General features: G+C 43.3%; 1 protein-coding gene across 2 annotated transcripts in view; it reads right to left on the minus strand.

Moving 5' to 3' along the window:
- LOC121552779 (lethal(3)malignant brain tumor-like protein 3) overlaps window positions 1-23,540 on the minus strand; it is a 62,684-nt gene that overhangs the window by 24,430 nt on the left and 14,714 nt on the right. For both annotated transcript variants that reach the window (XM_041865811.2, XM_041865810.2), the window contains exons 15-19: window positions 17,100-17,214; window positions 16,236-16,338; window positions 14,673-14,825; window positions 14,276-14,377; window positions 6,845-6,936 (exon numbers count right to left, since the gene is read on the minus strand). In XM_041865811.2, coding sequence (XP_041721745.2) covers window positions 6,845-6,936; window positions 14,276-14,377; window positions 14,673-14,825; window positions 16,236-16,338; window positions 17,100-17,214 — 565 coding nt within the window. The remainder of the gene's footprint in view (window positions 1-6,844; window positions 6,937-14,275; window positions 14,378-14,672; window positions 14,826-16,235; window positions 16,339-17,099; window positions 17,215-23,540) is intronic.

Below are 23,540 nucleotides of genomic sequence, written 5' to 3' on the forward strand. Positions count from 1 at the left end.
GTGCTTTTTGAGGTCAGTTAGGTTTCAGTTCGATTATTCAAAAATAATCACAGTTTTTGATTTCGGTTGTGATTTTTAAAAAATAGATTAATGCATTATGAAATAGAGCTTGTTAATAGAAATTCCAAAGCCAAAAATAGTGAGAATTCAATTGCCAAAATATAGAAAATATTGCATTGTCTCTGTCAGGTGCACATTGGGTAGACATAAATAGAAAAATAGGAAATTACTATGAAATACTAAAATATTTCAGTTGTGTATATTACTTAGTTTTTTATTTCATTACTTTATCATTTTTCATTCCTTAAAGTCATCATCTCTGCTCAGGCCGTAGCAGTCTGCCAGCCAAACCTAACGTTATCTATATGCTCCCCATACTGTACTGTCTTTAGTCATCCTATTTAGCTAGCCTGCCTAAGTACTGTAGCCTACAGTATACTGCAGAGCTGTCTCATGAAATAATTTCACTAGTTCTTCAAAGTAGATAAGGCATACTTTCACGAACTGTCTCTGTCCCTCTCGTCGTTGTGTTGAGTACATTCCTCTCTCATGCGGTCTGTGTGGATATCTAACCTAACGTAGCAGGCGTAACAGTGTATCCATCCAGAGATCTATATATAATGACGAGATGCTCATGTCTCCGCCCTATCAATGGGAGTCGTTGTCCCAAAGGCGGGAAGGCAGGCGACAAGCTTAGGTCCAAAATAAACCCATAGAAACACATTTTTTTGGACAGATTTTGGCGAGAGTGAAACCTCTCTGATCCATCTCCGTACGAGACGGAAAAGAATGGCGCAATGGATTATGGGATTGTAGTTAATTACCACATTTCTGAGCTGAACTAGGTTGAATATTTGTGACCGACCGCCTTGATTCGGTCTTATGTAGCAAAATTTGAAATTTTGTTTTTTTACATCGGATAAAAGCAGACACACAGAGCTACAAAATTGTATATCATACACTGCATTTGAAGAACAATGGGAAAGTAATTCTGCTTTGAAAGTTGATCAACTTGTAATCTCACTTTTGAGAAAATGGCCTTTGAATGTTTTGGTACATACTGGAGAGCTCTTCTTTGTCTATACCCATTCAGCATTGTTCACACCCCCTTAAGCTTTAGCCCCAACCCATCTCGTTTCGCTCTCGGAGCGTTCAGAGCGCACACTGGATGCTCTGGCCGATGAGTAGGGTTGATCCGAGCGTTCTGACCTCACAACGGCAGTCAAGCACCCAAGCTAACTGGCTAACGTTGGTGACTCTAACCGTGCTGCTGGCAACAATTTAATTATGCTTTTTTGCCGACACCGGCCATATTCAAAGGGTGTTGAGCGTTCGTAAATTCATCAGTTATTCTATGCTCTGGCATACTCAGACTGAATTTACAAACGCACCCGAAATGGTTACTAGCTAGCTAGGTAAACAATTAACCATAATCCCAACTCATGACGTTACTACCCTGCATGAATCTGCAGGTAGCTAACCAACCAGGTTCAATGTTAGCTAGCTAACGTTAGGCTATAAGTAGCAAAGCAAATGGCTCTGATATACGAATAATAAGATCATACCCGTAACGTTAGCTAGAGAGCCAGCCAGCTAACGTTAGCTAGCTAGCTAACAGTACACTTTAACTTGAAATGAAAACGACTTTGTCAAAATTAGTAACGTGTAATAATTGAAAATGTAGATAGCTAGACTATTTTACCCGTGCTCTGAAATCGGAGTAGATAGCCAGAGCGAATTTACCAGCTAGTACGTCTTTCAACAGTTGTCGCAGTGACATTCTATTGAAATGGATACATGCATAGTGGAGTCTTTTGTTAAGACATGTAGCTAGCTAGCTAGCTAAACAATGAACCATACTGTCAAGCCCTGACCTGGAGAGACTGTTATTCTCTAGGTAGTTTGGTCAGGGTGTGAAACTCTATGTATTATATTTCTATGTTTGGCCGGGTGTGGTTCCCAATCAGAGGCAGCTGTCGCTCGTTGTCTCTGATTGGGGATCATACTTAGGCAGCCAGTTTTCCTGCCTGGGTTGTGGGATCTTGTTTGTGTTTCGGTGTGTTTGGCTTGTTTGTGTATAGCCTTCCGACATCATGTTTCGTTGCCTTTTGTTGTTTTGTTCAGTGTTTATTGTTTTAATAAACATGTATGCATTCCACGCTGCGCCTTGGTCTAATCCGTCTCTCAACGATCGTGACACCAACCAGGTTCAATGTTAGCTATTTTCTGTGGCTAATCCAACTAGGCTCGTAATTTAACAATTGTATTCATATTTACAGATGGCATACAAGTTTGTTATTGTGGTGTCGAGACAACGATGCTGATATGCTGTGATGACAAGAAATCCGCTGACACTGTCCTTGATTATAATGGTTTATTACATCAAAGATTACAGTATCAATTTACAGACTCCTGCAGAAGTCCGGAGAACAACTGACCCAATCTCTAATATGTTATTCTCTCCGTCCTTTGTTCAAAACATGGTATTTATATCCTATGTAACATAAGATGGGTGGTTTTTGATAGACCAATCCCTGGCCTCCCCATATCTCCAAATGTCCTCTATTCCAAGAAGCCTATGTAGTAATGCTTTCCAGATGTTTCAGCAAAGCAGAGTAAAGTTCATCTATCACACCATTTGCAAACGTCAGCAAAATCATAGACTTTCAGATACTACAGTTATTAAGGCACATGAAAGTTCACATGTTCCAGAAGGCATTTCTGCCAAAAAAACGTTAAAATGGCTCTCCTGTGAAGTAGTGACCCGCGACATACGCCTAGTTTCCTGAAACAAGTCACATTTGCTTAATGAAAACTACAACTCCCTTCAGCCCAGCATTCCATATAATTCTTGACTTGATTTCTGTTGTGAATGATTTGATTTCTCTAGAGAAACGCCGCATTGGGCTCACAAAAACCTCTGAACTAAATGGAATTCAAGAAATTGAACCGACGTCGGTCAATTAAGTTGTTTAAAACCGGAAAAAAAATAAATGTCGGTTAATCGCTCAGCACTACCCCTCAGTGACTCTGCCAGCAGCAGCAGCTATGCGGGCGCATATGCTGTGCGAACATCGCTTGGATTGTTTTGCCAGCTATTTGCTATGAGGGGGAACTGCCCCAATGAAATCACAGGATTTCATAGCATAAATTATAACAGCACAAAGTAAATGGACCGTCCTGGAGCACTCAAATGTGGACTCAGTCAGAACTTCTGGGTCTGCTCTAGTCTCCCTCGCAATGAGTCTCTCGCGCCAGATGGCTTGAGATTAGATATGCTCTATCAGGTACAGATGGCGCTAAAGCAAAACGAGAATTGTAATTCAATAAATAGTCATAACAGTCATCGGAGTGGGATACACTAGCTAGAACCTTCTCATCGCGGATCTGGTCGGACAAAAAAGCACGACAGTGGCTGGCCAATTCCCCCCATGTTGTTCATCAGGTTCTACTGTAGGTGACAGGGCGACATGTTTTGTGGACTAAAACAGCATAAAACTGGGTGTATCACAAAGCATGATCAAATTAATTAGCCAGCTACAGTACATTTTTGAAACATTGAGAAATAGTTTCAATAACCAGTTATCTACCTTTGATAAGCAGCTAGCTAGCTTTAGCTAGCTTGCTAGCTAGTTAGCTCTCATTCCAAATTCAAGTCTTTCTAAACTAATATCTGACTAACTCAGAAATATTAAGTTATTTCAGAATGAAAGTTAACTGTCTAGCGCAACATGTTAGCTAGCTATCCCCAGTTAGATAATGTGTTGTCACTTATTGCATCTGCATGCTTGTTGAGTTCTCCTTGGTGAACGTCGGAGGGGATGGCAGCCATTTTATGGACTCTTAACCAACCATGCTATTTTGTGTGTTGTTTTCGCATTGTTTGTAACTTATTTTGCACATAATGTTGCTGCTACCGTCTCTTATGACCGAAAAGAGCTTCTGGACATCAGAACAGCGATTACTCACCTTGAACTGGATAAATAATTTTTCTTTAATGAGTCGGACGAGAGGGATTTGCTCCAGACACCCGACAGGGCCCTCATCCCCGTCATTCGCAGTAGAAAGAAAAGGAGATATCGTGGAAGGAGATCGGGGTGCCTGGTAAGGAGCCGGCGACGAGTGGCTAATCTGCCTTTGCCATCGATACTATTGGCCAACATACAATCGCTTGATAATAAAGTGGACAAACTACAGGCACGTATATCCTACCAACGGGACATTAGAAACTATAATATCTTATGTTTCACCGAGTCGTGGCTGAACGAAGACATGAATAACATACAGCTGGCTGGTTATACACTGTATCGGCAGGATAGAACAGCAGCCTCTGGTAAGGCCAGGGGTGGCGGTTTATGTATATTTGTAAACAACAGCTGGTGCACGATATCTAAGGAGGTCTAGAGATTTTGCATCTCATGATAAGCTGTAGACCACACTATCTACCAACAGAGTTTTCATCTACTGTATATTCTTCGTAGCTGTCTATTTATCACCACAAACCGATGCTGGCACTAAGACCGCACTCAATGAACTGTATACGGCCATAAGCAAACAGGAAAACGCTCATCCAGAGGCGGCGCTCCTAGTGGCCACAGTGACTGTACGTACATACCCCAACCAGAAGCCATGGATTACAGGCAACATCCACACTGAGCTAAAGGGTAGAGCTGCCGCTTTCAAGGAGCGGGACTCTAACCCGGAAGCTTATAAGAAATCTCGCTATGCCCTCCGACGAACCATCAAACAGGCAAAGCGTCAATACAGGACTAAGATCGAATCGTACTACACCGGCTCTGACGCTCGTCGGATATGGCAGGGCTTGCAAACTATTACAGACTACAAAGGGAAGCACAGCCGCGAGCTGCCCAGTGACACGAGCCTACCAGACGAGCTAAATTACTTCTATGCTCGCTTCGAGGCAAGTAACACTGAAACATGCATGAGAGCATCAGCTGTTCCGGACGACTGTGTAATCACGCTCTCCGTAGCCGATGTGAGTAAGACCTTTAAACAGGTCAACATTCACAAGGCCGCAGGGCCAGACAGATTACCAGGACGTGTACTCCGAGCATGCGCTGACCAACTGGCAAGTGTCTTCACTTACATTTTCAAACTCTCCCTGTCAGAGTCTGTAATACCAACATGTTTCAATCAGACCACCATAGACCAAGAACACTAAGGTAACCTGCCTAAATGACTACCGACCCGTACCACTTACGTCTGTAGCCATGAAGTGCTTTGAAAGGCTAGTCATGGCTCACATCAACACCATTATGAGCTCCCGAGTGGCGCAGCTGTCTAAGGCACTGCATCTCAGTGCTTGAGGCGTCACTACAGACCCCCTGGTTCGATTCCAGGCTGTATCACAACCGGCCGTGATTGGGAGTCCCATAGGGCGGCGCACAATTGGCCCAGCGTCGTCCGGGTTTGGCCGGTGTAGGCCGTCATTGTAAATAAGAATTTGTTCTTAACTGACTTGCCTAGTTAAATAAAGGTAAAATAAATAAAATAAAATAAAATAATCCCAGAAACCCTAGACCCACTCCAATTTGCATACCGCCCCAACAGATCCACAGATGATGCAATCTCTATTGCACTGCACACTGCCCTTTCACACATGGACAAAAGGAACACCTATGTGAGAATGCTATTCATTGACTACAGCTCAGCGTTCAACACCATAGTGCCCTCAAAGCTCATCACTAAGCTAAGGACCCTGGGACTAAACACCTCCCTCTGCAACTGGATCTTGGACTTCCTGACGGGCCGCCCCCAGGTGGTATGGGTAGGTAACAACACATCCGCCACGCTGATCCTCAAAACGGGGGTCCCCTCCTGTACTCCCTGTTCACTCATGACTGCATGGCAAGGCACGACTCCAACACCATCATTAAGTTTGCAGATAACACAACAGTGGTAGGCCCGAGACAGCCTATTGGGAGGAGGTCAGAGACCTGTCCGTGTGGTGCCAGGACAACAACCTCTCCCTAAACGTGATCAAGACAAAGGAGATGATTGTGGACTACAGGAAAAAGAAGAGGACCAAGCACGCCCCCATTCTCATCGACAGGGCTGTAGTGGAGCAGGTTGAGAGCTTCAAGTTCCTTGGTGTCCACATCACCAACAAACTAACATGGTCCAAGGACACCAAGACAGTCGTGAAGAGGGCACGACAAAACCTATTCCCACTAAGGAGACTGAAAAGATTTGGCATGGGTCCTCAGATCCTCAAAAGGTTCTACAGCTGCACCATCGAGAGCATCCTGACTGGTTGCATCACTGCCTGGTATGGCAACTGCTCGGCCTCCGACCGCAAGGCACTACAGAGGGTAGTGCGTATGGCCCAGTACATCACTGGGGCCAAGCTTCCTGCCATCCAGGACCTCTATACCAGGCGGTGTCAGAGGAAGGCCCTAAAAATTGTCAAAGACTCCAGCCACACTAGTCATAGACTGTTCTCTCTGCTACCGCACGGCAAGCGGTACCGGAGCGCCAAGTCTAGGTCCAAGAGGCTTCTAAACAGCTTCTACCCCCAAGCCATAAGACTCCTGAACATCTAATACGCTGCTGCTACTCTCTCTATGCATAGTCACTTTAATAACTCTACCTACATATACATATTACCTCAATTACCTTGACTAACCGGTGCCCCCGCACATTGACTATTTTTACTGCTGCTCTTTAATTATTTTTTACTTTTATTTCGTATTATTTCATATTGTATTTTTTTGTGTGATTTTTCTTTCTTAAAACTGCATTGTTGGTTAAGGGCTTGTAAGTAAGCATTTCACTGTATTCGGCGCATGTGACAAATACAATTTGATTTGATTTGATAAAGTACCTTTGGTTTCTATTATGCATGGCACCTCACTCTTCATGTCCTCCGCCTCCACCAGCTCCTCTATCTTCCTCTGCTTGCAAGGCCGCCCAACCCTGGAAGAGAGGAGAAGGGGGTCAATAGTGACAGACAAACAGGGCAGTACTGCAGGAACTGGGATCAAACAATTTGGAACAACATTTTTCATGACATACTGAGTCACTACTTAATTCATTATCACAGTACATTCCAAGATGTTCTAATACTAGCCTTCACTACTCCTGGGGTCAAAATGTAATGTAGCTTGTAATCACTCCCAAATCCCAAGAATTGTTCCGTCATACTCAATCAACATACTGCTCTGATGAGTCTTGATAATTCATAAATAACAGCGTAATGACTGGAGTTTCTCTCTAAATTAAACTTAGTGAACGCCTTCGGTTCCCTCTCTTTTCCATGTCTTCAGAAATTGTTTTGTGCATTGGACTGAAAGGAGGTTCCAACTCCTGAATACAACACAGAGATAAAACTTAGTGCCAGTCCCTGGACAACCAATTTCTCTATACAAATAACATTACTCAATATTTTAAGAATAAAGTGAAGTTTTTGGTGAGTTTCATGTTAGCCTATACAAATCAAGCTGACCACATATTCCATCAGTTCTCTGAAATGTCAACATCTCTGGGGCCATGCTTGTGGAGTAGAAATACTGTACATTTATAGTGAAATGGGATTGAATGCATATTAGTGTAAATACCTGCTGGTAATGACATTAAAGTGTTTTTACAAGAGAAACACAGCATTATGTCTTCAATTATACATTACTTTAAACCTGATGAAAACAGTGCATTATGGATTTGGTAGTGTATGTTGAGGAGTAATTTCTACTACTAGGCCTTACATAAACACAATGAAAGTAGGACAACTGTAGGGCAGGCATTAGTCAGATGACAGTTTGACAAAGGTTGGGGAAGCTGATGTAGAGAGGCTTGGTAATTAGAGCAATCTTGAATTATACTACTGTGACTCTGCGGCTCTCTGTGTGGCTCTCTGTGTGGAATTAAATGGTTGCTGAACTTAGCCCATGAGCATTGAACGCTCAAGTCCAGAAAAAAGCACTTAAAGAAATAACCTTAATTGCGTATCGGTCACTTGAAGGAGGATGTATACACTCATCAGCCAGTTTATTAGGTATACCACCCCGTTCATGAAAATGGATCGCTCCTACAAACAGTGAGTCACGTGGCTGTAGCTTGCTATATAAAGCAGGCAGACAGGCATCGAGTCATTCAGTTACTGTTCGATTGAACATTATAATGGGCAAAACGAGAGACCTAAACGACTTTGAGTGTGGTATGATCGTCCAGTATCTCAGAAAGGGCTTTTCAAGCACAACAGTGTCTAGGGCTGTCCCCGAAAAAAAATAAAGAGTTATCTGTTCGATTGGTCGTAATTTTAAAACATGTATTTGTGTAACTGGTGTGAAATGGCTAGCTAGTTAGTGGTGCGCGCTAGTATAAGCACTGAACTTGTCTGATACTTTAAGCGCACTGTTTGATGAAATAATGAAGACACACAAATTACTTGAGGGAGCCTGATGGCCACGCGGTGTATTTTTTTTTTACTGCCATTTAGTTTCTTATTTGTTTCTCTGACTGAAAAGTTATGTTCCCGAAATCTCTCATTTGTTTAGGAAAGACATTCCCTATTCGCTCATCCCTTGCTCTCTTTATGTGAAACATGTATGCATCGCATGCACATGACCAATAGGGCCTGACCTACTGAATAGACTATCATAATCACATCAATAAATTGGTTATAACAAACTCTGAACACCGTAACACATGTGACAGCAAAATTGATGCAGAGGACGTGAAAAAGGAATGGGGGAATGTTTACTGGTTGCTCAGGAGGGAATGGGGAAGTCAGATGTATGGAAGACATTTGACTTAGTTGTGGAAAATACTGGAGATCATGCAAGCGCGCTGCGTCAGTATTATGTGTGCCAAACAGGTGCTGTTAGATTACAATATTATATATTTTTCTGACCATTTAGAACAGTGTAAACAACACTAAATAGTGTACCAGAGTGTCTGCTCTAACAAAAAATAAATAAATGTATAAAGCCTATGTTACAGCAAAGCCTAAAAACAGTTGCATGCATTTGGGAATTGCGGTTTATTTATTGTTTAGGCTAATTATTCAGCTCCCTTATTTTAAAAATAAAATGCTTGATTGCATTTCAAAGCATGAATGACTCGTATGCTATGTGATGACATGAACGAATGATTGATTGATTGATCCATTAGCCCAGCGGTTCCCAAACTAAGGGTTGCGACACAATGTGGGTTCGCCTGATTTAAAATGGGGCCGCGGAATAAAAAAATTAATATACAAAAAATACAATGTATTATAATATCGTCTTTGTATCTCAAAATCATTGTAATGTCGTTAACCTTAAAAATCCAAATGAAAATTACTCAAACCTAAAAGATCAAATTCAACCAGAGTGCCCGTTGATCCTCACTTGACCGTTGCACTTGAATCAGCTCAGTTGGTAGAGCATGGCGCTTGCAACGCCAGGGTTGTGGGTTCGATTCCCACGGGGGGCCAGTATGAAAAATGTATGCACTCACTAACTGGATAAGAGCGTCTGCTAAATGACAAAAACATTTATATATATATTTATATATATCATTCCCATGGTGAATGCCTAGGCCCGCTACGCTATGAAACCACACACTATTGCAGAGCATTTGATATTACCGGCCGCAATTGATATGGTGAAAACAATGTCTGGGGAGACAGAGGCACACAAACTCACATCAATACCTTTGTCAGATAACACTGTTAAACAAAGAATTTAGCAATCAAGATGAAACTCTGACTGAACGACTCAAAAACTCCCCAGCATTTGCTCTCCAAATGGATGTTAGCTGTGAGGGCCGAGATGCCCATGCATTGACTTTTGTTCGCTACACATGTCGGAGGATGCTATTCTTGAGGACATATTGTTCTGTCTCACGATTCCCGAGCATGAAACGGCACAGGGGATGTTCAGTGTGATGCGTAGCTATATTGATGAAAAACAGATGAATCATGTGACCGAATGCATTCACGGGTCACTACGGAGGAGTTTTGGTTCCTGACTCAAAGGGAATACCCTGCTGTCTCCCTCTGAGCATTAATGCCGCGTTCAAAACAACTGGGAACTTGGAAATCTTCAACTTCCAACTTCAGCGCGTTCAAAACAACTGGGAATGGTCATCCAACTCGGAATTCCAACTCGGGAACTAGGGCCTCTTTCTAGAGCCCTGACTTTCCGACCTGAAGATCACTGACATCATGATTTCACCTAGTATTTTTCCCAGTTGTCTTGAAAGCACCATAAAACTCACAGTACCCTTTGCCAGCTCATATCTGTGTGAAGCTGGATTTAGTGCTCTCGTCTGCATTAAAACCAAATATCGATCCAGGTTGGATGTGACAGCAGAGATGAGGTGTTCACTGTCGACCACGCCCCCTAACTTTGAGAAGCTCAAGCACTGTCACGAATTCAGCCGAGGCTGCCCCTCCTCCTTGCTCGGGCAGATTTCGGCGTTCGTCGTCACCGGCTTACTAGCCACTATCGCTCCATTTATCATCACTCCATTTGTCTTGTCTTGTCTTGTCTTGTCAAACACACACACCTGGTACTCATTCCCTCATTAGTCTGTGTATAAGTGTTCCCTCTGCCCCCTTGTCCTTTGCGAGTGATTGTTCATTGTGAGAGTGAGTAGCTCGGTTGAGCTACTCTTTCCATGTATGTAGCCATGGTGGATTTTTCCCTTGTGCTAGTTTCGTTTTGGACGCTTGCTGCGCTTTATTCATGTAAACTGAATAAACTCTGGATTTCGGTGTTTTACCTCCTGCGCCTGACTCCGTCATTCACACCTCATCACAAGCACACCCATCTCATTAGTGGTGGTGAGATAAGATACATTATGTCAGACTAATTTGCAATTTGCTGTCATATCCCCACATTAAAAGTATGTGATGGTGAGTTGAAAGGACAATCAGAAATACTGTTAGAATGTTGACTGGCATATCCTCAAATAAAAAAGTAAACATTGGCTGTTAATTATACAAAAAAATTCACATGGTTGGGGTTGCAAGAATTTTCAGATATCAAAATGGGGTTGTGGGCCAAAAAAGTTTGGGAGCCCCTGCAGTGGCCTATACATTGAAATATAGGCCTAAGAAGGTTACGGTATTTAGACTAAACAGGAAGTGCTCTTAGGCCTACAGCTTGATGGTGGTTATGCAAGGCTACTACTATATGAATGATAATGACCTTACTTATTATTATAATGATGATCATAATAATACTAGTAATAATAACAATAAGAAGGAGATCTAGAAAAAGGAGGGTGTATGAGCGAGAGCTGCGTGCATATTATGTGTGACAAACAGGTGCTGTTAGATTACAATGTTATTTTTCTGCCTGTTCGGAACAGTGTAAACAACACTAAATTAATTATAAGTAATACCAGTCTGTTCTAACGGGGGAAAAAAAGCCTTTATTACAGCAGAGCAAAGACTAAAAACAGCTGAATTTGTGAAATAGCTTTATCCAGCGGTTGCGTGAGGCTTGGTGTTCTCAACACCAATATGCTGGTTAACTTCGCTATTATGCACATAGCAACATATAGGGAAGGGCGCCAATTCAATGACAAACTGAAGATTATGTTTCAGAACCGCGGACAGTGACCGCTATCCAACGCGGAATAAAGCGCATTTGTTATAAAATATTATTATACAGTGCCTTCGGAAAGCCTTATTCTAAAATGGATTAAATATAATTTTTTTCTCAGCAATCTACACACAATACCCCATAATGACGAAGCGAAAACAGGTTTTTTGAAATGTTTGCAAATTTATAAAAAATAACAAACAGAAACACCTTATTTACATAAGTATTCATAAGTATATTTGCTATGAGACTCAACATTGAGCTCAGGTGCATCCTGTTTCCATTTATCATCCTTGAGATGTTTCTACAACTTGATTGGAGTCCACCTGTGGTAAATTCAATTGATTGGACATTATTTGGAAAGGCACACACCTGTCTATATAAGGTCCCACAGTTCACAGTGCCTGTCAGAGCAAAAACCAAGCCATGAGGTTGAAGGAATTGTCTGTAGCACTCCGAGACAGGATTGTGTCGAGGCACAGATCTGGGGAAGGGTACGAAAACATTTCTGCAACATTGAAGGTCCCCAAGAATACAGTGGCCGCCATCATTCTTAAATGGAAGAAGTTTGGAACCGCCAAGACTCTTCCTAGAGCTGGCCACCCGACCAAACTGAGCAATCGGGGGAGAAGGGCCTTGGTCAGGGAGGTGACCAAGAACCCGGTGGTCACTCTGACAGAGCTCTGGAGTTCCTCTGTGGAGATGGGAGAACCTTCCAGAAGGACAACCATCTCTGCAGCTCTCCACCAATCAGGACTTTTTGGTAGAGTGGCCAGACGGAAGCCACTCCTCAGTAATAGGCACATGACAGCCCACTTAGAGTTTGCCAAAAGGCACCTAAAGACTCTCGGACCATGAGAAACAAGATTCTCTGGTCTGATGAAACCTAGATTGAACTCTTTGGCGTGAATGCCAAGCGTCACGTCTGGAGGAAACCTGGCACCATCCCTACGGTGAAGCATGGTGGTGGCAGCATCATGCTGTGGGGATGTTTTTCAGCGGCAGGGACTGGGAGACTAGTCAGGATCGAGGCAAAGATGAACGGAGCAAAGTACAGAGAGATCCTTGATGAAAACCTGCTCCAGAGCACTCAGGACCTGGGGCAAAGGTTCACCTTCCAACAGGACAACGACTCTAAGCACACAGCCAAGACAACGCAGGAGTGGCTTCGGGACAAGTCTCTGAATGTCCTTGAGTGGCCCAGCCAGAGCCCGGACATGAACCCGAACGAACATCTCTGGAGAGACCTGAAAATAGCTGTGCAGCAACATTCCCCGTCCAACCTGACAGAGCTTGAGAGGATCTGCAGAGAGGAATGGGAGAAACTCCCCAAATACAGGTGTGCCAAGCTTGTAGCGTCATACCCAAGAAGACTTGAGGCTGTAATCGCTGCCAAAGGTGCTTCAACAAAGTACTGAGTAAAGGGTCTGAATACTTATGCAAATGTAATATTTCAGTTTTAAAACAAATAAAACATTTGCAAACATTTCTAAAAACCAGTTTTTGCTTTGTCATTATGGGGAATTGTGTGTAGATTGATGAGGGAAAAAACAATTTAATCAATTTTAGAATAATTTGTAACGTAACAAAATGTGGAAAAAGTCAAGGGGTCTGAATACTTTCCGAATGCACTGTATTTATTAGTGTTGCACCATTATTTTTACATAATATAACCATATACAATTTCAGTAGCACATGTCTTTGAGTGATGGACTGTGCCATCCCTGTAGCTTCCGCAATGGATTAGTCCACTGAGACATGCGCCAATCAGACGGGTGTCTTGTACACCATAAAAAATATATATATTTGCGATTGCGCGACTAAAGAAATCTCAGTCGACCAACAGCCTATCGACCAAACAATCGAGCAGTCGACTAAATGGGGTCAGCCCTACTAAGGTTAACCGAGAATGGTGTGACAAACAAAAAACATCCAGTCAGTGGCAGTCCTGTGGGCAAAAACATCTCGTTGATGAGAGAGGTTGAAAGAGAATGGCAAGAATCGTGCAAGTTAACAGGCGGGCCACAAACAGACAAATAACAGCACAGTACAACAGTGGTGTGCAGAACGGCATCTCGGAACGCACAACTCATCGGTCCTTGTCACAGATGGGCTATTGCAGCAGACGACCACAACGGGTTCCACTCCTATCAGCTAAAAACAAAAAGAAGCGTCTCCAGTGGGCACACGATCACCAACACTGGACAATTGAGGAGCGGAAAAACATCCCCTGGAACATGGCAGCAAGTTCAGTTTACTTGAGTGGCCTGTGCAGTCCCCAGACCTCAACCCAATAGAGCATCTTTGGGATGAAATGGAACGGGGTGTTCTCAGCATGAATGTACCGCCATCCAATCTGCAGCAACTGTGTGATGCCATCGTGTCAGCATGGCCCAGCATCCCTGTGGAACGTTTCCGGCAGATGGGGGACTTAATAAACTGTCCGTGAAGGGTCAGAGCAAGGTTACCAAAAAGTCAATACCTAATGCCAAAGTCAGACGAAGGCAGCAGATTTCACACAAAGATCAGAAATTCACAAGCTATTCACAAACTGTTACGTGACTAGCACATCAGGTCCTCACAGTCCTATCAGAGTCCAACACTGGGCCAGCAGGCAGGCAGGCAGTAATAACACAGTACAGTCACACCATCAGATTTAATGCTGGGTCTGGCAGCCATTCCGGAGAGTAGGGCTACTCACATGCATTGTAAGGGCCACTCACCTCCTCTTGGGCTCTGTGCCGGCGGGTTTCACCATGCCGCTGCCAGCCTTCTCTCCCCTGCCAGGCTTTTCCAGGTGATTTGTGTTGGCGCTTAAGTGCTTGCTAAGAAATTGTCAGAGAGAGAAATTGCTTTTAACTTGTGCAGAAAGAACATATTAAGAGCGCCATGGCTGGCAGGGAACTGTTAAGAATGTGAGTCACTTCAGACAGAAATAGATGAGGGCTGTTCACACTTTTATGGGTGTTAAGCCGCTAAAATGCTTGAAGGAATTTTGAAAGTAAGTTATATTGCAAAATATTAAGCTACACAATCATAGTTTCAGCCAAATGTCATCTGTCTCAGTCTGTCTGGGAATGTCTGAGAATGTTGATTAGTTAAGAGCTGATTGGTCCTTACTCTGCACTGAGAGCTGGTGAGTGGTTCTCTGGGTTGGGTTCTGCCCGTCGGGGTCGGCCCAGTCCTCCTGACCCTGGCATCTCACCACTCAGACGGTCTGGCAGCACTGAGTCCTTGTTGATGTTGATATCAGAGTATGGGCATCCCACCGCACTGCAAATCAGAACATGGACATTATTACAAATGACTGATTTAAGAAAAAGGACTTTGTGTAATAACAACTTCACAATAGGACTTAATTATAACTTAATAAGGTATTAATAACATATGTCACCGTCAGACAAGATATGATTTCACACATCAATGTTCTTGGGGACAGAATCAATAAAAGCAATTCAAAATCATGAGAATAAGGAAGCTGTCTCACACTGAGAGCGTGTCACAGACTCTCTTTCCTGTCTAATCAGGCAAACGTTGATGTTGTCGTAAAACACATGAGTTTACACAGTTCCTAGTACTTCTCAGTAGTCACTGCAGTAAACCAAATAATTTTGAGATTCTGGGGTTGACGTAATTAATTCCAGGGTGATGAATCTCAATTTGGAAACATTGAATTTGCTGCAGACACTGGCAGTGTGCAGACTGTGACAACTTCCTTACACTGCATTATCACCCCCCAACCTGTGTAATGTACTACTTTTCATTACCTTAGGGGGAAACAGACTTTAACTCCACTAAAATGGAAATATATAAACAACATATTTGCATATAAATGGGGGTATGGATGGTTGAGTAACTGCGACCACTTTGACTGACGAGAGGAGAGAGAAGAGAGATTGAATCGTTTCTCTCATTCTCCTCTAATCCCTCTCTCATTCCTCCCTCTTTCCCATTATTTCTGTCCATAGCTAGCTGTGGCGCTACCTGTTTAATATACCAGGTTTGCCAACAAACACTGATAAAGCACCCTTCATTCCATAAATACATTTTAATAAACTACATTATGTACTCAGACTCCAAGGTTAATCAGCTTACATTACAGATACTGAACCATGGTACAGTGTCCCCATTAAAAAGTGACTCTACAGCAGTATCTATGACCTCAGGTAACTATATCATATAAGACAGCAACGTCGAAGTTATTATGCCAGCTGATGCTAATGCATCATTGTGGGTGTATGGAGAGTGGAGATGTGGTTTCTTAGGAGAAAAGGGAAAGAATGGTGATGAATACTGATGGTAGGGAGTGACACTAATGCGCTTACACGGCTGTGCTTCTAGCTCCACACAGCCAATTTTACAGCCTCTATACAGCTTCACCTCAGGGCATACAGGTACGTGTGGATCATGTACAATACCGATACTGTTGACATCCAGACCTAACACAGCTGCTGTAGGCATATATTGGGTGTCTTTTGCATCACAGATCTCTATGCTACAGTATCCGCTAATTAATGTAACCGGTGGATCAATGAGCAATAAGCCCCAGTTTGACCGGCAACAAGTGACCATTCACCGGCCTGTAGTGATATGAAGCCTGTTGGTGTTATGTGTGAGTTTCCAGTGGATGGTCATTTTAATACTGGCCAGCCAGATTGAGTGATGTACTGTGAGAGAGAGTACCTGTGGTGTCCAGAGTAGCGGGCTCCTTTGATGTGGCCCACACCTTTACACCCTGGGGTGGGACATCCGCCCTGCCCTGACGACTCAAACAGCTCCTGTGGACCTGGGGATGAGGAGAGGGGGAGATATTACATTTTGATCTACCTAGTGAGACATTATTCACTACATGACTTCAGGCAAACCATCCTAGAATAATGTTACAAAATCTATTGGATTCATGTAATGCTAATGTAAGTACAGTGTCCATATTAGGATAGCCTCAGTCAAAGTGTCCATATTAGGATAGCCTCAGAGTCACAAGGAGTAGGTGTCAACCTCACAAGGAGTTGGTACTAATGAGAGCCATACGGGTAGAGAGAAAGCAGATCTTTCCCTGGATCTGTCCCCATGACACAAGTGAGCTGCCATGTGGAGCAGTAGCTCTCTCTCTGAGAACCCAGCTCTGTACTCTGAAACCTGACGGCAGCATTGACTTCTCCACTCCACGTTTCCATGGACACCATTACACAGGGAGAAATGATCAGGAAGGGGAAGAGGAGGCAGAGGGAAGTTCATTGTTCCCCTCCCAGCATCCTCTTGGTAAAACACAGGATATTGACCACAGAGAGAGCCAGGACACAGGAGCCATCAAACATCTTGAGTAATTTTGAGCAATTCTTTTCACAAACAAGGCTTCAACTACCCCTTAAATATAATGACGGCAGATCAGGGAAAGCATATTATGCCATTTATGATGGAATGGGATGAGAAATAGCAGCATCAATGGAGGTCTGCCTCTAAGTGTGTCTGCTAGGAACTGTATGTCTGGAACTGAGGGAGGGAGCTGGACATGAATAGATTAGGATGAGTCATAAAGCCACTCACTGATCGGGGGCTGGAGGGGGTGGCCAGTCTTAGCACACCAGCCCGCAGGGTGGATGTCCGGACTGTCTGTGTCCACCCAGTAGTCATAATCATCCGCCCAGCCATCAAAATGGATCTAGAGGAACACACAAACCAAGGACAAATAATAACAGTAAAATAGCTAAATATAGAAATGTGGGGAAAAGAGATTGTCAAAACCATGGTAGACATGATAAGAACATGTCTTGGAGGTAAGACGCTTAACTGCTAATTGCGCCAGTCTACCTGACAAGCATTGTCTCAGACTGAAGCCCCTGGCACTGCCTCTTACAGCTGGCTTGCCCTGCTGTCTGTGTGAGGAAGACACACAGCCTACTTGATCACTATCTCTCCCTCAGTTCTGATTCACACTCCTGACAATGAGAGTGTGCTTCACAGTGTGGGGCAAACAAGAGACAGGAGCACACCAGGGAGTTGTGGGAAGGCAGACCTTCCTAGTCTACAGCCTGCTTCCCTCCCTGGCTGAACACACCTATTATTATGTTACAGTTGAAGACACAACATGAAATATGAAGCAAGTGATGGTTTACAGAGGAACTGGAGACGGGGAAGCAGTAAGATAATGCATGTGATGGTTGAAGGGACAATGAGAGAACGAAATGCATGTAGTGTTGGTTTGTGTGTGAGTGGTGAGAGTGTTGGTGGTGGTGGTGGTGAGGATGGAAGGAGCTTTAGAGAACACTGCCTTGGAATGGAGTGGTGGGATGGAAGGAGCTTTAGAGAACACTGCCTTGGAATGGTGGTGGTGAGGATGGAAGGAGCTTTAGAGAACACTGCCTTGGAATGGTAGTGGTGGGATGGAAGGAGCTTTAGAGAACACTGCCTTGGAATGGAGTGGTGGGATGGAAGGAGCTTTAGAGAACACTGCCTTGGAATGGTGGTGGTGGGATGGAAGGAGCTTTAGAGAACACTGCCTTGGAATGGAGTGGTGGGATGGAAGGAGCTTTAGAGAACACTGCCTTGGAATGGAGTGGTGGGATGGAAGGAGCTTTAGAGAACACTGCCTTGGAATGGTGGTGGTGGGATGGAAGGAGCTTTAGAGAACACTGCCTTGGAATGGAGTGGTGGGATGGAAGGAGCTTTAGAGAACACTGCCTTGGAATGGTGGTGGGATGGAAGGAGCTTTAGAGAACACTGCCTTGGAATGGTGGTGGTGGGGGATGGAAGATAAAGGTTAGGACAGAGGTCCAGTTCACATCTAAAGGCTTGTATATAATTGGAGGAGTGAAAGTAGAGTACAGTTTAGGGGTTTGGATTTATTTCATATATTTGTTTTGTTTAGTTTTTTTTGTGTGTGGGGGGACGTAGATCAGCTTTAATGTTGTTGATAGGTTTTGGGTTCTATCAATTTAATTGTTTGCATCATTTCTAATTCCCCTTATTTATATATTTTCCCCAACCCTACCACACCTCTGCTGATTGGAGTAAACTAACTGACAACAATACTTCTACTGCTACTTACAGCTATTTTCATTCACATGTATGGTACATGTAGTTAAATAATTATACATATATTCCTAATTTTCCACCATTCATTCTGATCTTAACTCCAACCCTCCGATGTCCACAGATGAACCCATCTTTCCCAGTATAATGTCATTTTGTTATTTCCTTTTGCAACACATCCCTCCATTTTACTGTGATGTCTTGCGAGAGTCCTGAACCTCCCTATTTGTAACATTTCTACTGATATTGCCCTAAAAATAAATACTTTACAGAAGAGTGTAATGATATTTCACATTGACTGATCGTGTTTTTTTCAGATCCCCTAACAATACAGTTCGCAGGCCCATCTGAACCTTGATATTATGACATAACAACCATTCCTGGACCTGACTACAAAAGCGAGCCACCAATGGACACTACCAGAAAATATGTTCTATTGATTCTGTTTCCTCAAGGCAGTCTGCACAATGCTGACTGTTCAATGCCCCATATCTTGAGCATTCTTTTTGTAGCAAGGATTTTATATAATAGCTTAAATTGAAATGAACGGATTGATGTGTCAATTGTTATTTTATACACTGAGTATACAAAACATTATGAACACCTGGTCTTTACATGACATAGACTGACCAGGTGAATCCAGGGGAAAGCTATGACCTCTTATTGATGTCACTTGTTAAATCCACTTCATTCAGCATAGATGAAGGGGAGGAGACAGGTTAAATAAGGATTTTTAAGCCTTGAGACAATTGAGACATGGATTGTGTATGTGTGCCATTCAGAGGGTGAATGGGCAAGACAAAAGACTGAAGTGTCTTTGAATGGCTTATGGTAGTAGGTGCCAGGCGCACTGGTTTGTGTCAAGAACTGCAACACTGTTGGGTTTTTCACACTCAACAGTTTCCTGTGTGTATTAAGAATGGTCCACCACCCAAAGGACATCCAGCCAACTTGCATTAGAGTCAACATGGGCCAGCATCCCTGTGGAACGCTTTCGACACCTTGTAGTGTCCATGGCCCAACAAATTGAGGCTGTTCTGATGGTAAAAGCTAACTCTTTAAGTATCCTCCCTTTTAAATGAAGCCATAAACAGGGATCCATTGTCAATCTACCAAAAATGTATGGGTTTAATCTGCAAAAAGCCAAAGAGCCCACTCTTAAACATAGGATGGGCCTCTCTTATCAAATCAAATCAAATTGTATTGGCCACATGCGCCGAATACAACAGGTGCAGACATTACAGTGAAATGCTTACTTACAGCCCTTAACCAACAGTGCATTTATTTTTAATAAAAAAGTAAAATAAAACAACAACAAAAAAGTGTTGAGAAAAAAAGAGCAGAAGTAAAATAAAATAACAGTAGGGAGGCTATATATACAGGGGGGTACCGGTGCAGAGTCAATGTGCGGGGGCACCGGCTAGTTGAGGTAGTTGAAGTAATATGTAAATGTGGGTAGAGTTAAAGTGACTATGCATAAATAATTAACAGAGTAGCAGCAGTGTAAAAAGATGGGGTGGGGGGGCAGTGCAAATAGTCTGGGTAGCCATGATTAGCTGTTCAGGAGTCTTATGGCTTGGGGGTAGAAGCTGTTGAGAAGTCTTTTGGACCTAGACTTGGCACTCCGGTACCGCTTGCCGTGCGGTAGCAGAGAGAACAGTCTATGACTAGGGTGGCTGGAGTCTTTGACAATTTTGAGGGCCTTCCTCTGACACCGCCTGGTATAGAGGTCCTGGATGGCAGGAAGCTTGGCCCCAGTGATGTACTGGGCCGTACGCACTACCCTCTGTAGTGCCTTGCGGTCGGAGGCCAAGCAGTTGCCATACCAGGCGGTGATGCAACCAGTCAGGATGCTCTCGATGGTGCAGCTGTAGAATTTCTTGAGGATCTGAGGACCCATGCCGAATCTTTTCAGTCTCCTGAGGGGGAATAGGCTTTGTCGTGCCCTCTTCACGACTGTCTTGGTGTGTTTGGACCATGATAGTTCGTTGGTGATGTGGACACCAAGGAACTTGAAGCTCTCAACCTGTTCCACTACAGCCCCGTCGATGAGAATGGGGGCGTGCTCAGTCCTCTTTTTTTCCTGTAGTCCACAATCATCTCCTTTGTCTTGGTCACGTTGAGGGAGAGGTTGTTATCCTGGCACCATACGGCCAGGTAACCATTTTGGATTTAGATATAATTTTTGAATAATGGAGGCTTTAAGAGAGAGGTTTAATGCCTTAATATTTAATTGTTTTAAACCTCCAAACTCATGTTCGTTATATAAATATGTCTGTTTAACTTTATCTGGTTTGCCATTCCAAATAAAATGAAATATTTTTGTCTCGCATGATTTGAAAAAGGATTCTCCTGGAAGTCGGTAGAGCCATGCATAAATATGTAAACTGAGAATTAATCAGAAAATGAATCAGGGTAATCTTCCAGTAGGTGGACAGGTAGAGGTTAGGACTTGAGGGACTGTATAGAGTGGAGATATGCTATGAAGGGCTATTTTTGCTCCATGGACAGAAGGGTTTAGACTGAGATGACTGAACAGTATCGACATAAGTAAGGCTGAGGGAAAGACATTGACATACTGTAGGGCCAGACAGCAGGAGAAAGTAAGACTGCTCTATGGCCCATCAGCAGGAGCAGCAGGACACATGATAACAGCAGGTTATAGAAGAGGAGGAGAGGGATGACAGAAGAGGGGGAGACACTACTGCCCTCTGGGGATAGATACCTGTCCTGCATTAACGTCCCAGCATAATGCAATCCCCTCATGACTCCCTCCAGGCAGCCGGCTGGCCACTGACACTGACCTACTGTTCACTTCATAGTTCATGGAACATGAAGCTTATAGTTCTCCTCAAAATGATCTCAGGGAGAAAGTCAGGCAGATGTTAATTTGATGTACTGGGACAATGGGATGTGACAATGCTGAGGTCTTGAATAATTGTTATATTAATTCCCTGTGCAGTACATTAGTGCCTTTCCCTTATTTGTCATATACAGGACACTTTCATAAAGAGTACATTTCCCTCCAAGTTTCTATGTGGAGTTTTATTACATCAGTCAGAAATTTGGAAATATACAGTGGGGAAAAAAAGTATTTAGTCAGCCACCAATTGTGCAAGTTCTCCCACTTAAAAATATGAGAGAGGCCTGTAATTTTCATCATAGGTACACGTCAACTATGACAGACAAAATGAGAAAAAGAAATCCTGAAAATCACATTGTAGGATTTTTAATGAATTTATTTGCAAATTATGGTGGAAAATAAGTATTTGGTCAATAACAAAAGTTTCTCAATACTTTGTTATATACCCTTTGTTGGCAATGACACTGGTCAAACGTTTTCTGTAAGTCTTCACAAGGTTTTCACACACTGTTGCTGGTATTTTGGCCCATTCCTCCATGCAGATCTCCTCTAGAGCAGTGATGTTTTGGGGCTGTCGCTGGGCAACACAGACTTTCAACTCCCTCCAAAGATTTTCTATGGGGTTGAGATCTGGAGACTGGCTAGGCCACTCCAGGACCTTGAAATGCTTCTTACGAAGCCACTCCTTCGTTGCCCGGGCGGTGTGTTTGGGATCATTGTCATGCTGAAAGACCCAGCCACGTTTCATCTTCAATGCCCTTGCTGATGGAAGGAGGTTTTCACTCAAAATCTCACGATACATGGCCCCATTCATTCTTTCCTTTACACGGATCAGTCGTTCTGGTCCCTTTGCAGAAAAACAGCCCCAAAGCATGATGTTTCCACCCCCATGCTTCACAGTAGGTATGGTGTTCTTTGGATGCAACTCAGCATTCTTTGTCCTCCAAACACGACGAGTTGAGTTTTTACCAAAAAGTTATATTTTGGTTTCATCTGACCATATGACATTCTCCCAATCCTCTTCTGGATCATCCAAATGCACTCTAGCAAACTTCAGATGGGCCTGGACATGTACTGGCTTAAGCAGGGGGGACATGTCTGGCACTGCAGGATTTGAGTCCTTGGCGGCGTAGTGTGTTACTGATGGTAGGCTTTGTTACTTTGGTCCCAGCTCTCTGCAGGTCATTCACTAGGTCCCCCCGTGTGGTTCTGGGATTTTTGCTCACCGTTCTTGTGATCATTTTGACCCCACGGGGTGAGATCTTGCGTGGAGCCCCAGATCGAGGGAGATTATCAGTGGTCTTGTATGTCTTCCATTTCCTAATAATTGCTCCCACAGTTGATTTCTTCAAACCAAGCTGCTTACCTATTGCAGATTCATTCTTCCCAGCCTGGTGCAGGTCTACAATTTTGTTCCTGGTATCCTTTGACAGCTCTTTGGTCTTGGCCATAGTGGAGTTTGGAGTGTGACTGTTTGAGGTTGTGGACAGGTGTCTTTTATACTGATAACAAGTTCAAACAGGTGCCATTAATTAAGGTAACGAGTGGAGGACAGAGGAGCCTCTTAAAGAAGAAGTTACAGGTCTGTGAGAGCCAGAAATCTTGCTTGTTTGTAGGTAACCAAATACTTATTTTCCACCATAATTTGCAAATAAATTCATAAAAAATCCTACAATGTGATTTTCTGGAAAAAAATTCTCAATTTGTCTGTCATAGTTGACGTGTACCTATGATGAAAATTACAGGCCTCTCTCATCTTTTTAAGTGGGAGAACTTGCACAATTGGTGGCTGACTAAATACTTTTTTTCCCCCACTGTAGGCGCTATACAGGGCTCGGATTAGGCATATAATTCTGTAATCTAGGATTATACTCTTTCAGATTAAAAAAGTTACATACTGTAGTTCACAGTACAGATAAGTGATGTAATGGCTAATCCTACTGTACAGCTGAACTGAACCACACACAACACCTGGTAAAACTCATCTCCAGGTCTGAGCTACAAACTAGTGATAGGAGGAAGGGCGCATTCGTAGTTATTGACACAGATAGAAGTGTTGCTACAGCTGAGTGACACTGCCATGTTGAATGAAT

The sequence above is a fragment of the Coregonus clupeaformis genome, chromosome 36, assembly GCF_020615455.1.
Source record: "Coregonus clupeaformis isolate EN_2021a chromosome 36, ASM2061545v1, whole genome shotgun sequence".
NCBI lineage: Eukaryota > Metazoa > Chordata > Actinopteri > Salmoniformes > Salmonidae > Coregonus > Coregonus clupeaformis.